General features: G+C 41.2%; 1 protein-coding gene across 3 annotated transcripts in view; it reads right to left on the bottom strand.

Moving 5' to 3' along the window:
* Positions 1–13630, bottom strand: part of UBE2K (ubiquitin conjugating enzyme E2 K) — a 41350-nt gene extending 27720 nt beyond the window's left edge. Inside the window, exons 1-3 of one of the 3 annotated variants that reach the window (XM_072863430.1) lie at positions 13002–13630; positions 7234–7294; positions 5894–5933 (exon numbers count right to left, since the gene is read on the bottom strand). In XM_072863430.1, coding sequence (XP_072719531.1) covers positions 5894–5933; positions 7234–7271 — 78 coding nt within the window. In that variant the 5' untranslated portion in view covers positions 7272–7294; positions 13002–13630. Of the gene's footprint in view, positions 1–5893; positions 5934–7233; positions 7295–12435; positions 12714–13001 lie in introns of those variants that run through there. The other 2 variants (XM_072863429.1, XM_072863431.1) reach the window with 2 other exon arrangements.
* Positions 13631–13740: the final 110 nt, after the last annotated feature.

The following is a 13740-nucleotide window of genomic DNA, read 5'->3' as shown; positions in this document are numbered from 1 at the left end:
CTCCAAATTCTACAGTTATTTTGATAAGTAGGCTATCAGAAAAAAAGTTAATCTCAAGTAATCAGCATTAAAATGCCTATTATCAGAGCTGGCAATGTATGCATAGATACTGGTAGGTTTACAAAAAATGCAGGAATAAGATGTTTTTAAATTATTTTTTTTTATTACATGGCCAGCAGTTTTTTGACATCTATGTTGAACCCTCTCAAGGGGAAGGAAAACAAAACAAAAAAAAACAACCCAACCCCCCCAAAATCCCTCACACTTCAATGTCAGCCATGGCTCCAAAACACTTTTTAAACTTAATACTGGATGATTATGGCATACAAAAAAGAAATTTTGAGTGAGGTTATTCTAGAACCAACCAAGTCTCCTTACCCACCCCCCCCCGGCATTATCTTAACATTAGACCTTTGATCCCTGCATAATAAAATTACTCTAAAGAAATGTAACAGGCCAAATTCTCCGCTATGCATCCATTAGCATACATACTATGTTTTAAACTGCTGTGGTCAGAACAAAAAAGGAAAAGAAATTACATTTTTTTAGCAATATTAATAGCTTCAATTCAGCACGTTACTTTCTTAAAAAGAATAAAGTAGTGTCAAAATGAATTATTACTTGTATGTTCTAAGTGTATCTGTCTCACTTTACATATTCGGATACCGTGTGCAAAATTCGTATCAAATATCTTTGCATATAAATGCTGAGACGGTAAACAAGGATTTATAAAAACAAAAAACAACACACACAAACAAAAACCCACCCTACTTTAAACAGAATTAGATTTGGGATTAAAAACCTAATGGTTACTTCTGAATAACTCTGTACATTAAAAAAAAAAAACCACCAACCAACAATACCACAACATAAAATCCCACTATTCCATACAGCAATTCACTATCTGCAGTCTGTGATTTTACAGGTCCTGTAACATGATTTTCCTCTGTCTTAAGGGGAACATACTCTATACCAGATAAAGTACTACTATTTTCTGTTAATTTACTTTGTTTTTACAGAAAATAACTCACAGAAAACTCTAGAAACCTGTGTATATATAAAAACAAAACAAAATCCAACAGAAAAACCCTAACCTGAAAAGACACACATATAAATTATAAATGATGTGTATAGATAAACAAGTCTAGTTGCAATAAAAGCAGCTAACTATTAAGATTCTATAACTATTTAGTGCTTTAAGACTAGCAACTTACACATTAAGGAAAAGTTTTAAGAAGTGACAAAACTTTTAAAGAACATACATGCCAAGATTTCAGCAAAGATTAAAGAATAAATTTGAAAAATTTCTCCAGAACTTTCTCAACCAAGGACAAAGTCCACTAGCTTGCGAGGGAGGGTGTGCATTTAAAACAAAATGTTTTCTATCACTAATTATTTCCCAATCACACCAACAAAAAAATTTTTTATTTATCTTTCAGACAGAATTTTTAAATTATTGTTTTATTCCTCTATGAGGGTCCACAATAAACACTTTTTAACCTACCTAAAATCTAATCAAAATTTAAGTTACTTCCTTAATACAGCTATGATTTACAAATGTGAAGTAGGTACTTTTGAACATCCAAACATTTTATACTGACACCATAAGGATCAATATTTAATAAGCCAAATTAAGTAAGAAATATTCACCCTAGTCTGAAGCCATGCTAGCAAAATTAATCTATGGTACTATAAAGTTACTAGTGTCTCATAAGGTACTATAAAGTTCCTAGTCTCTCATAAAACTCTTCTTACCCTCCCCCCCATTTTACACTCTACCACAACAGTCCTACTCTACACCAAAATCTGGCATGAACATATCTCAAGAAAGTTATAGAAAAAGATCATCTGATTGACTATCATAATGAAATCCATGTAACACTATTTTTGCAAAAGGCCATGAGTACTCTGAGTCAATGGAAGTGTTGAGCAGAAAACTCCAACCTTTCAGTAGCAGTTTACTCCATTAAACAATTATTTAAATTAATAACTTAAAAAACAAAACCAAGTTCATTCTTATCCTATGTACCAACCCCTTGCAAAGCTGTGGATAAATATTCAAAGTAATTTTGTTTTGCCAAAATTGCCACATTATTTTCTTATACTCTTTTTGCTACAATACCATTAACTCTCTCAACTTAGTCCAAATGATTCAGCTCTCTCCACTTTACTGGTATGCCAGAAAGGAAGGATCCTAACAAAAGCTCACTTCTTAGGCTGCTGTCTAAGTCAACTACCAGCCTCTCCTCTCATCTCCCTGGCCTTAATTCTTTTCAAACCAACGCTCTACCTTCTTAACCCTTTGCTACCCCAGAGTAGCTCAGGATAAGTACATTGCATCTGCTTAGCTCACTCTTTTGCAAGAAATGGGAAAACAGAAAAAAGGCAGGATATATCGCTCTACTAGGAAGCAAGGTGCAGGACACTGTCCTGTAGCAAAATGGCAAATTCAACTTCAAAAATATTGAGGTCTGTAAAATTGTTGATTCCCCCTGCACCCAGTCACAAAGAGCTACCAAAGCAGGAGGGAATAGTTCAATACTTTGGAAGTATTCCTTCAGACTCATTCCAGCTTAAAAGCCGGAATCAAGTGCATCTCCAGAGCCTGAGCTTGTTATTAAGAAGAGAAGCAGAAATGTCACATAATTACCACAGTCACAGCTATGAAGTATACGCACTGCACTATCAGTTGAGATCAGCAGATCACATTTGCGTTCTCAGAGAGAGCTCTTGCTGACCTTCAAAGCACAGAGCAATGCTCATCTGCGAAACAATCAAATGTTTGGGGCAGGGAAGGAGAAGAGAGGAAACAAGTCTGTCTAAAGCACAGTTTTCCTAGATAAGAAAAGGTCAATACAAACAAATGCATTTTCTTAAAACACTCCCACGTTCTTTGACCCTACTATCAATTTCATTCTTGAAGTTCTTCCACATTTCACATTGTTTCATCTCACTGTATTCACATGTATTTTCCAGAGTTATGCTTTTTAAAATAAAAATATGTGAGATTATTTTTGCATACTAATTTTTTCATTTAGTGATCAATATACTATATTACTAATACATAACTTGTATTTTAATATATCTAAGGAGCTACATATATGAACACTGTGAATTCTGCAATACTGGTAATAGACTCAGACTAGAATTTTCATATTTATCACCATTTTACTGATTAAATGCATCTTGATAAGATTCTTTAATAAAATGTCTTAACAAGAGACTAAACCTGTGCCAACCTTAAAATTCTGTATTATTACATGTGTTTACACACAAGAACAATACTGAGGGGGATTTTTTTTTCCTGTCAGAACACAAAACATCTCAAATATTAAAAACATCCTCATTTTGCAAGAGTTAGACCTGGAGCATCAAAAGTTTCAGTAAATTTTTTTTTATTTAAGGTATCTAAATACCTATTCTTGCTAATCTTCAGCTGTTAAAACATCACTCTACTAAAGGACATAAGAGACTGTACTTCCACAGCAACTTAAGCCAGTCTAACAGCTGCCAAGGTCCTCCTGGTATAACTAACGTAAAGGAGGGAGCAGGATTTTGTGCAAACATCTGAATTAAAACTATCTCAATAAGAAAGGTCTTTCATTTTAACCCAACTCCCTGACTTGATTCACCACAAACATTGCAAGTAAGAGGAGGAGCACAAAAGTGGGAAGAGGAGACCAGGCTGCAGAAAGAATGTGACACTGCTTCTTGGCAATGCCTTAGGACAACTTAAAAGAATTTTGAAGCTTCAACTCTAGTGTCTGTCCAAACTATTTCTGACAAAATCATTGCGTCAGTCACGGACACACAGAGGTGTAACTGACACAGCTATGCTGGCGTAAGCCCTAAGTGCAGTTATACAATCATTGCTTGTCTCACTAAGGGATAGCATGGTTAAACTGGTAAAGCTATGCTGTGAAAGCCGTGTACATAACAGCATACTTACGCTCCCGTACTGGTGTAAGGGCCCCTACACAGTCATAGGCTATGTTTAACTATGCAAGATATTTACAGTACCTAGGAGCATTATTCACAGGCAGGAGTTGCCTGAACCTAATCCAAGTGCCTCTGAGATACTCTACATCAGAATGGGCACAGTGCAAGGGACTCCTGTTCTGCACAACCCCATTGAGGAAAGCCTAAATGAACAAGCAATTTTGCAGAAATGCAAGATACCTTTTCCTTATCTTTGTATGCACAGTTCTGTCTTCGATGCAAAACAACTGAAAAACCCTGCAGATAAAGTATGCTTTAAGAATCAGTTTGAACCATACTTTGAATTAGCCATTCTATAAACACACAAAACCATTTGACACAGATTCTGCAGTCAATTCTGTAAGTCTACCCCACTTAGATTGCTAGTAATTCTACATATAAAGGAATCACAGGATTCAGCTCATTTTAAATCGATTATGCTAATTCACTTGCAGTCCCAGAGCTTGAAGACTTGCGGAAATAGCTCAGAACAGTTTTTCTGTACTAGCTTCCCATATGGACACCCTTATTTCAAAGTGGAAGGGCTTAACTAAACACCATGAAGGCTCTAAGAGTTTCCAGAAAGGGAACAAATACAACACAGCTACCATGATTTCCATTTGTATATGCTACCTTATTTCACAATAGCCTCCTGTACTTAAACACATCCTAACATAGCAAAAACTTAAAAATACTTTCTCACAGTTCACTTTCAGCTAAAAATAAACAGTGATATATATTTGGCTTGAACTAAACTACCTATTTAAGTAAAACATGGACTAATGCATTTGTGGGTGTGGTGTGTGTCCCCCCCTTCATAAAACACTGTATAAATGTATTTTAGAATCTGAAGGCATGTCACCTTAAACCTTGATTTTCTAAAGTAACTAGACTTATACAATCATTAGTCTTCCCTTTCCCAATGAACTGTTGATCTTACTGGCTAATAATGAATAGAAATGATGAAACAATGAACACAAATTAGTCCCCTCGTGTCTTGTGACAACAGACAAAGGTAGACAGGACAGCCCCTATTAGCATTCCAACAGAAGAATAATACACAGTATGAGCTCAGCTCTCTTACACATAAGCATAGCCAAATTGGAGTTATACCATATGACCGAGTTTTATGGTGTCCAATAAAGCATAAGTGCTGAATGAAGCTTCTTCTGTAGCCAGGGATCTTCACAACATCACTTTCCTGTGCAGACACTTTGAAGACTAGAGAGGAGCAATCCACAGCCTCAGTATAATTCTGTTATGACATACCAGAATAACAGACATAGATCTGGTCCTCAAACAAGATTATTTTTGCTGCTCACAGAGGTACTTTATTATGCAGATGCTATTTTATGAAATACTCATAGCAAGCATATTCGAGTGCTCCCAATTCAAATATTACAAGTATTAACACTGATACGATCTGAAGGGAAAATGCTAGGTAAATCAGGAGTGCAAAAGTGGACTACATCCCTAGAGTGCCTTAGAGAACACTACTCAAAATTCACACTCTTTGCCATGAAAGAACTAAATTGCTTATTTTTCTTATCTAAATTGCAGCAAAGTTTTACCTAGTTTGTCAGAGACAAAAAGATAGTCTGCATATTAATGATAAAGTTTAACCAAAAGCATTTTCTCAATTTAATACCATTTGTGTAAAAGTGATGAAGTACAGTAATGACAACAATCCTTACTAGGAATGTGAAACAAGCTAGAAACCATTTAGCAGGTAAATAATTTAAGAACTACACTAAGTACTTGCACTAGTTTAACAAGTTTAATGCAACTGAAAGACCATTAGACAACTCAGGACTGGACTTTTAACCAACACTTTCTTGCAGTTTATAGTTACACAAATTTACTATGATAAAATATTAACTTCATTTAAATTTCATACTGAGTAAAATGAACTAACCTGAGGACTCGTACACTTCTTTCCTATTAAAGCCAAACTCCTGGAAACAAGCACAGAAGAATGAATGGGAGACTGGGAAGGTTAAAGGATTGGCTAATTCCTACTATCCCTTAGGTCCATGAAGACTTGTGGTCAGAGAGTACCATCTGGTAGCTGCAGCCTAACCCCTAATCCTAAACTGACTAACTCAGTCCTGTAACCAGTGACTGCTCTCTTTCCTCTGGTTTTTAAGAGATTACCAAAGACAACCAAATGAGCCTGACTCCAATGGAGACCAAGTTTTTTTCTGTTTTCCACTTACTCCCAAAATCTTTAGGATTCTGCCAACTGATATGTAGACCAGTCACTAGAAATCTGGACTCAACTGGATACATGCTAACATGAAAAAACACCACTAACTGAACACAGGAATGAGCAATAGATCCTGCCTTCCCTGCACAAATATTCCCACTACCAATACTCGGCCAACTCATAGATCTGGTCAAATGATCACTAATACATATGTTATGTATTTTGAATCACAGATTTAAGTAATATTCATAATACTAGTGCTTATTAGTATCTACATGATACTGATCTTAAAAGTGTAATGGTATTATATTCACAGAACTTGAAAAACAGCTACATGGTTCAGATAAACAGGCGTAAAACTATAAATAAACTAATAATTCAGAAAGATCACCTTAGAAGTGAGAATAATAAGCAGTTTTCTTAAGACTTCCTAGTAAATGCATTTTGTTTTGAGACAACTATTCTTTAGCTACATCGTGGTTTAACCCAGCAGGTAGCTAAGCACCACACAGCTGTTTGCTCACTCCCTCCCAGCAGGATGGGGGAGAGAATTGGAAAAAAAAAAAAGGTAATACTCGTGGGTTGAGATAAAGACAATTTAATAGGACAGAAAAGGAAGGGAAAATAATAATCATGATAAAAGAATATACAAAGCAAGTGATGCACAATTCAATTGCTCACCACCCACTGACTGATGCCCAGCCAGTTCCCAAGCAGTGGCCCCGCACTCCCCGCCAACTCCGCAGTTTTTTGTTCAGCATGACATCATATGGTACAGAATATCCCTTTGGCCAGTTTGAGTCAGCTTGTCCTGGCTGTGTCCCCTCCCAGCTTCTTGTGCACCCCCAGCCTACTCGCTGGCGGGGCAGTGTGAGAAGCTGAAAAGTCCTTGACTTTGTGTAAGCACTACCTAGCAACAACTAAAACATCAGTGTGTTATCACATTATTCTCATGCTAAATCCAAAACACAGCACTATACCAGTTACTGGAAAGAAAATTAACTCTATCCCAGCCGAAACCAGGACAAGTTACCAAAAAAGTGACTTACAGAAAAACTCGTCTGAAGGCAAAGATCGACAGAGGCATTCTGCATTATTTTTCAGAACAAACTGGAAGAAATAACCAGACAGAATTAAGAAAGCCAAAGATGCACAGTAATGGCATTTCAGTATCCTTTTTATATAATTATAGGAAACAGGTCTAAACCTTGTCTTGCCTAAAATCATAGGCATGGCTTGAAATCCACAGTAAACAAAACGCTTTTTGGCAAGGTACAAAGGAGCTCGCAAACAACTATTTTAAAGTTAAGATGATCCTCACGTTTCAGAGAAATGCAGCTTAAAGAAGCATTAGGGATGTCATATCTGTTCTACCTTCAGGGTTCCGACCCAGAACTTGTTCAACCTAAAAACCGTGACAGCTTTGCATCTACCAGAAAAACCGAGCCTCTGATTTGAAGAGGAAGAGGATTCATTATTGTCTTACAATAGTGGAAACTTCTGCACTAAAAAGCCTACTTCAAAATTCTTCAATTTGTTTAAGGGGAAGGTTTTACTAGGTGTGGAAACAGAGTTGCTTGTACGTTTGTACATTTTCTTTCACAAACAAAAACCCCACAGTAATTCAAAACCAAACTTATAGTAGAAATATAGAATCAGGTAGGAAGAGACACCTGGGTGGCCTCTAGTCCTATCTCCTGCTCAAAGTGGGTCCAGTGAGAGCAGGTTGCTCAAGAACTTGTTGAGTTTTGAACATCTTCAAGGACAGAGATTCCACAATCTCACTGGTCAATCTGTTTAAATGTTTGACTACTATCATGGTAATTTCCCCCCCCCCCCAGGGTCTAGTCAGAATTTCCCATGCTTCAGCTTGTGTCTGTTGCCTCTCATCCTATCCCCGTGCACTTCTGAGACAAGTCTGGCTCTTCTCCAGAGCCTCTCATTAGGTATTTGTGGATGACAGGAAGATGTCCCTTTAAACAGTTCTCTCAACAACATCAGCTCGCTCACCCTCTCCTCACACATCATGTGCTCCAGCCCCTTAACCACCTTGATGGTGTTCCGCTGGGCTCAGTCCAGTAGGTCACTCCTACACTGGAAAGCCCAAAACTGGACACAGTACACCAGATATGGTCTCACAAGCATGGACTAGAGGTGAAGAATCACTTGTCGCAACCCACTGACTACATTCTTGCTAATGCAACCCAGTATGTAGTTGGGCTTCTTTGCCACAAGACCACTGCTGAATCATGTTCAACTTGCTCTCCACTAGGTCATGCAGGTCTTTTTCTGCTAGCCTGCTTTGTTTCCAGTCAGTATGTACTGATGCATGGCATTATTTCCTCCCAGATGCAGGACTTGGTACCTACCTCTGCTGAACTTCAAAAGGTTCCTGTCAGCCCATTAATTTCTCCAGCCTACTAAGATCCCTTTGCATAGCAGCCCTGCGTTCCAATGCACTGACACCCCCCACCCCCACCACTTTTTTATCATACGCAAGCCTTCCGAGAGGCTGAACATAGATTGGTACCAATGTAATAATGTCAGTTTAAAAGTTCTCATCTTTACACCTTTTTTAACTTTACGCCTTTTAATTAACTAGGCACGCTCTAGTTTTATTCATACAACCAGTCCCACTGCACTCACTAAACTTCTACTGACGTCAGCGAGACTATTCTTACAAATCAAAAGTTAAGCATATGTATTACCAGAAAGTGGACACTCTTTAAAAAAATCCATTTCTGATTTGAGAGCCATAAAAGAAGACATCTCATTCTTGTATATCTGCATTGGTTCTACATGATAAATGGGAAGAAAAACTAGCATCCACAATTTCCAACAGGCCCTTCTAATAACACTAAAGCACAATTACTACTAAAAGTTTCCATCTTAGTGAATTCAACTTCTAGCACCCAAGACTGGCCAAATACAAACAAACAAAGGCAAACAAACAGCAACTCTCTTCTTGCTAGGAGGAAGCTATGTTTCCTAATGTGTTACCTTCAGCACCAGAGTAGTGGTTTCACTGCAAGGTACCTATCAGCCTCTGACTTAGAGATGGCCAGAAAACACCTTACATTTCTACATGATAAAAGAACTGGATGGCCAATTAAACACTGAACCCTTTAATGCTAGCATAATATAATTTCTTTAAAGCGTAACACTGATGCTCTATGAAAATATGAAAACGAGTCACACATTGTTTAACATACTTGATGAACTACAACCACTTCTCAGCATCAATCTTTAAGTGACCGCAAGATTTTTCAACGTGTTTCTATTAATTGTTAAATGCCAGACAGATTCTTCCTCTCATAACATAGCTCCTTATAAACAGAGAGCAGGTAAGGATTTGGCTACTCACTGCAGCATTCCAGTAACTCTATACTGAAATAATACCAGCTAACCTTCACCAAAGCCTTCTCCCACTTATCAAAAGTGGGATACTATTCTCCCTCCACCTATTATTGGTTTGTCCATCATGCTGCAGCCTCATGCTTTTGTTCAAAATATGTTTTGCAGCTTTAGAATTTCAGCCCATAAAACCAACAAGATACCAGATTAATGAAATGACAGAACAAGAAAAGATATAAAGTTGAGCAACTGATGCCTTGCCTAGACTAGGATTTGGAGTATGATCTGATTTAATGTACTGCTTACTCATTTTAGAATTTTAATACAAGCATAGTACAGTACCCTTAACACATATTTAACCAGTCAAGTTACTACCTAGACTAACTTAACAGCTTCATCTCTGTTAAAGATGCAGTACCTCATCTACCTTAGAATTTTAAAGCTTTTCCCACAAAGTAGGAAGTTATTTAAATCATGCTTTGGAGAGCGCCCCTGACAAATAAATTGTTGTTAGCTTTATCTATTTAATTCAAATATTAGAGAGATGCAAAGTTACAAGGATCTCTCTTAAATACAGAATATCCCACTTCTTAAGTTAATGTGTAGGGCTTATAATAAAACCAGAAATGACAAAGCGAGCAGAGCAAAAATGCTTCTGTTGCTCAAGTGTGAAGAAAAGACTTTAAATGCTTTTTCAAAATACACAAGAAGCCCTAGATTCAACTTAAAATTAAAAATCCTTCATCTCTTATCTGTAAACCAGAGAGAAAGATAATCTAAAATTCACATTTTAGTGATTTCCCAGAAATGCCATTTAAGTCAAGGAAACAAAAAGCACCAAATAATACAAAAAGTATATTTAGTCATATGAATAGCAAGGATCCATAGCATCCTTGTCCAAGGATCCATAGATCCTTAATCATAGCAAGGATAAACACACTTTTCAGAACACTTTCTTCACTGATATTTAGAAGTGAAATTTGGTTCTTTCAATACATAGTTCAAATGCAGAAGGAATTAATTGCCATCCAGCTGCTGCCTTTTAAAAACATTTCTGGTTCCACCACTCTAATTCAGCCCAAAAGTGAGTACTAGAAGACGACAGAGAACAGACTTCCTATGTACTTTTTCCAAGCGTGCCTGTCCCCTCCCCCAGGCATTTGTGCTCATCTGCAAGGAAACAGGGGGGCTGCTCTTCATGTTCAGGTGTAGCTCTAAGCATCAAATCAAGAATAATTTAAGTGCAGATAATGTGAGCCACTTTGCCTTCAGAGAGGGACTTAAAACTTCTAAATAACAAATTTAGCATCACCATTCATGAAAAAGTTTCCTTTTTTTAAAGAAACAAGGTTTAATAATCATTTTAGTCCACAAATCACAGAGGGAAAAAAAACATTTTTTTCTCCTCTCCTCTCCTCTGTGATTTGTAGTATTTAGTTTGTCCTCCATTCACCACCTCACTCCATATGTTTTCATGTTCAGTGGTACCGACACCATAGTTTGACCGCCTTCAAATGTACATTCACAGAAAAACTTTGTTTGCAACTTATACAACCAATGAGTAATGCCAAAATTTTGCATTCGAGACAGGGGAGTTAGGGTATTCTGTAAACAGCAATTTTATACATACTGCTATATCAGTGTAACACTCATATATAGCTTGCTAATGGCAGGAAAAAGAAGAAATATCACACTCTTCCGTATTGTAATTTTAAAATTCCACAATTTTAGTTTCATAAGAATTGTGGTCTTATTTCTGGGAAGCTTTAGGCAGCTTAAAGACTATTTCATAATATTATTTATTTCCAACATTCCGTATTGAGCCATTCAATGCATACATTAAACAAACAGGAATAGTGAAAAATATGCTCACTATATCCAACCTTTACAGTAAGAAAATTTAGCATGAATCTTCCCCAAAATCTATGTAAGTTAAGGTTTCTTTTTTCCTACACAAAGCAAAGGGAAAGGGTCTTGAAGTCTTCAGACAGCACTTTCAAATAAAGACTTCTTTGTTCCCACAATATCAGCTAGTTATATGGGGTACAAGGTCTAGATTTTCTAGCTTTGGTATAAAGGTATCCACCTAGAAATTTCTCTTAGTTTACATGCAATTCTGTATTCACTGTGCAATAGCTTAGTGAAATCAGCCTGGGCTCTGAAGGCAGCTGTAAAACAAGGCCCTTACATTTTTCTAGGGGCTAGTTCAAGCTGCATAGCAACAACGCTGTTAGCACACACTTAATTTAAAAGCACATCAACCACTGCTACCCTAAACATATTTTCCTTAAGTCATTAGTATCTTTCAAAAATTATTCTCTCGATTTTTCCTCTGTGAATATGTCCAGATTTCTAAAACACCAGCTTTAAGAATTACATATTCACATCAATATTTCACAAGCATCTAACCTGCAACATCATCCCAAGTAGGACGACAATGACGACACAACCATTAAAACCTATCTGGCTGACATCCACCAACTCAGATACAGACACAGCAAAAGCTGTATAGATGCAACCCTGCAAACACTGCTATATATTCCCCCAAACTGATCAGAACTTCTTTAATGTCCCCCTGAAAGTAGTCAGCTTCTCTTCCTGACCACCACATCCCTCAGAACATACTGTTCAGGAAACGAGGTAACGTGATTGAAATGAGTGAGCCTTTAAAAGCATCCACCTGAAGGTGAGTAAGCCCGCAGTGGGATAAAGGAAGTTCTGTATTAAAGTAACCTAAATAAAGAGGGATTTACTTGCAACCCTTTAAAAAACAAAAATTAAAGCCACACTCCACGGCCTCAGGCACTGGCTGACCAGAGGAGTGTGAGATCGTGTACCCCCCATCTCAGCCTCACCAATTCGCTTCATCAACCCCCAGCCCCCACGGAGACGCCTACCCCGGCAGAGAGGCGCGTGGGCCTGGCCGCGCGCGGGCGGCGGCACTCACGCTCGTGCGGAGGGACGCGGGAGGGCGCGGGCCGGGGCACCCCGCGCCGGGCAGGCCCCACCCCGCCCCGCTCCGCAGCCTCCGGCCTGGCTGCGCGCTGCCGGGCATCGGCCGCCCGCCGCGGGCGGCGGGGACCCTCACCGGGGGCGCGCCTGCACGGCCTCCTCGGGCCGCGCCCCCCACCGCCGCCACACTTCCTGGGCCCGGCCCGCCGGCCCCGCTCCCCCCTCGGGCCGCCGGCGGCTCCCGCTGCCCGCTGGGGGAGGGGCTCCACGGCCCCCTCCTCCCCCCTCCCGGCGGCTGGCGGGTCCCGTCTCCCCGGGAATCGCCATTCCCCTCCCCGAGGCCGTGGGACGGGCCCACCCCCAGCGCGGGGAGGTGGGGCCGAGGGGGAAGTGGGGTCCCCGCGCAGGCCGGCGGGGCGCCCGCGCCTTCCCCCGCTGCCCACACTCACAGACACACACACACGGGGAGGGGTGGCGGCAGCACACCAGGGGGAGGGGGAGAGGCTCTGACCTCCTCGCTCTTCAGCACCTCCTTGAACTCCCGCTTGATCCTCTGCACCGCGATGTTAGCCATCTCTGCAGCGGGTACCCACTCGCCGCTGCCTCCGAGCCGGGCCCAGCGAGCTCCGCCGCCGCTCTCGCTGGATAACTCCCGGCCCCACCAAAATGGCGCCCGCGCCGAGCATGCGCGCTAGGGCAGCCGGCTCTGCCGCCGCGCTCAGGAGGGGCCGCCGTGTGCGCGGAGCGGAGCGGAGCGGGCACCGGGGCTCCCCGACGGTGGGGGTCGAGTGCTGGCCGGCGGCAGCGGTGGCGGCGGCATGCGCTCTCGGTCTCCTCCTCTTCGCTGCCCCCGAGGGAAGGATGCCGCCGCCTCCTGAGGAGGCGCGGGGCTTTCGCCCCGCTCGCCGCCCACCCCGGGAGACAGCTGCCTGCCTGCCGCCGCTCGCCGTGTCATGGGCCGGGCGGGTTCCCGGCGGCGCCTGGCGAGAGCGTGAGGAGAAACGTCTGCAGGCAGAGCCCTGCCGCCGCCCCGCGCCGCTGGCGGGCCCCGGGGCAGAGTTAAGGCGGTTGTGTTGTCATGGCTCCCGCCGCGGGCAGCGCGGCCTTCCCGGCCTGCCCGGCCCGGCCTTGTGCCCGCAACGCGTAGCAGGGGGAGCCCTGAGGCACCGGGCCGGGGAAGGAAGGGGGTGAAGGAGTGCCCTTGGGAGGGCTGAGCCGGCAGCTGGGCTGGGCCGGGGGATGGGGGGGCC

This window comes from Ciconia boyciana, chromosome 5 (assembly GCF_034638445.1).
Source record: "Ciconia boyciana chromosome 5, ASM3463844v1, whole genome shotgun sequence".
Classification (NCBI taxonomy): Eukaryota; Metazoa; Chordata; class Aves; order Ciconiiformes; family Ciconiidae; genus Ciconia; species Ciconia boyciana.
The sequence above is the reverse complement of the archived record's forward strand: the minus strand, read 5'-3'. Positions and strand labels throughout refer to the sequence as shown.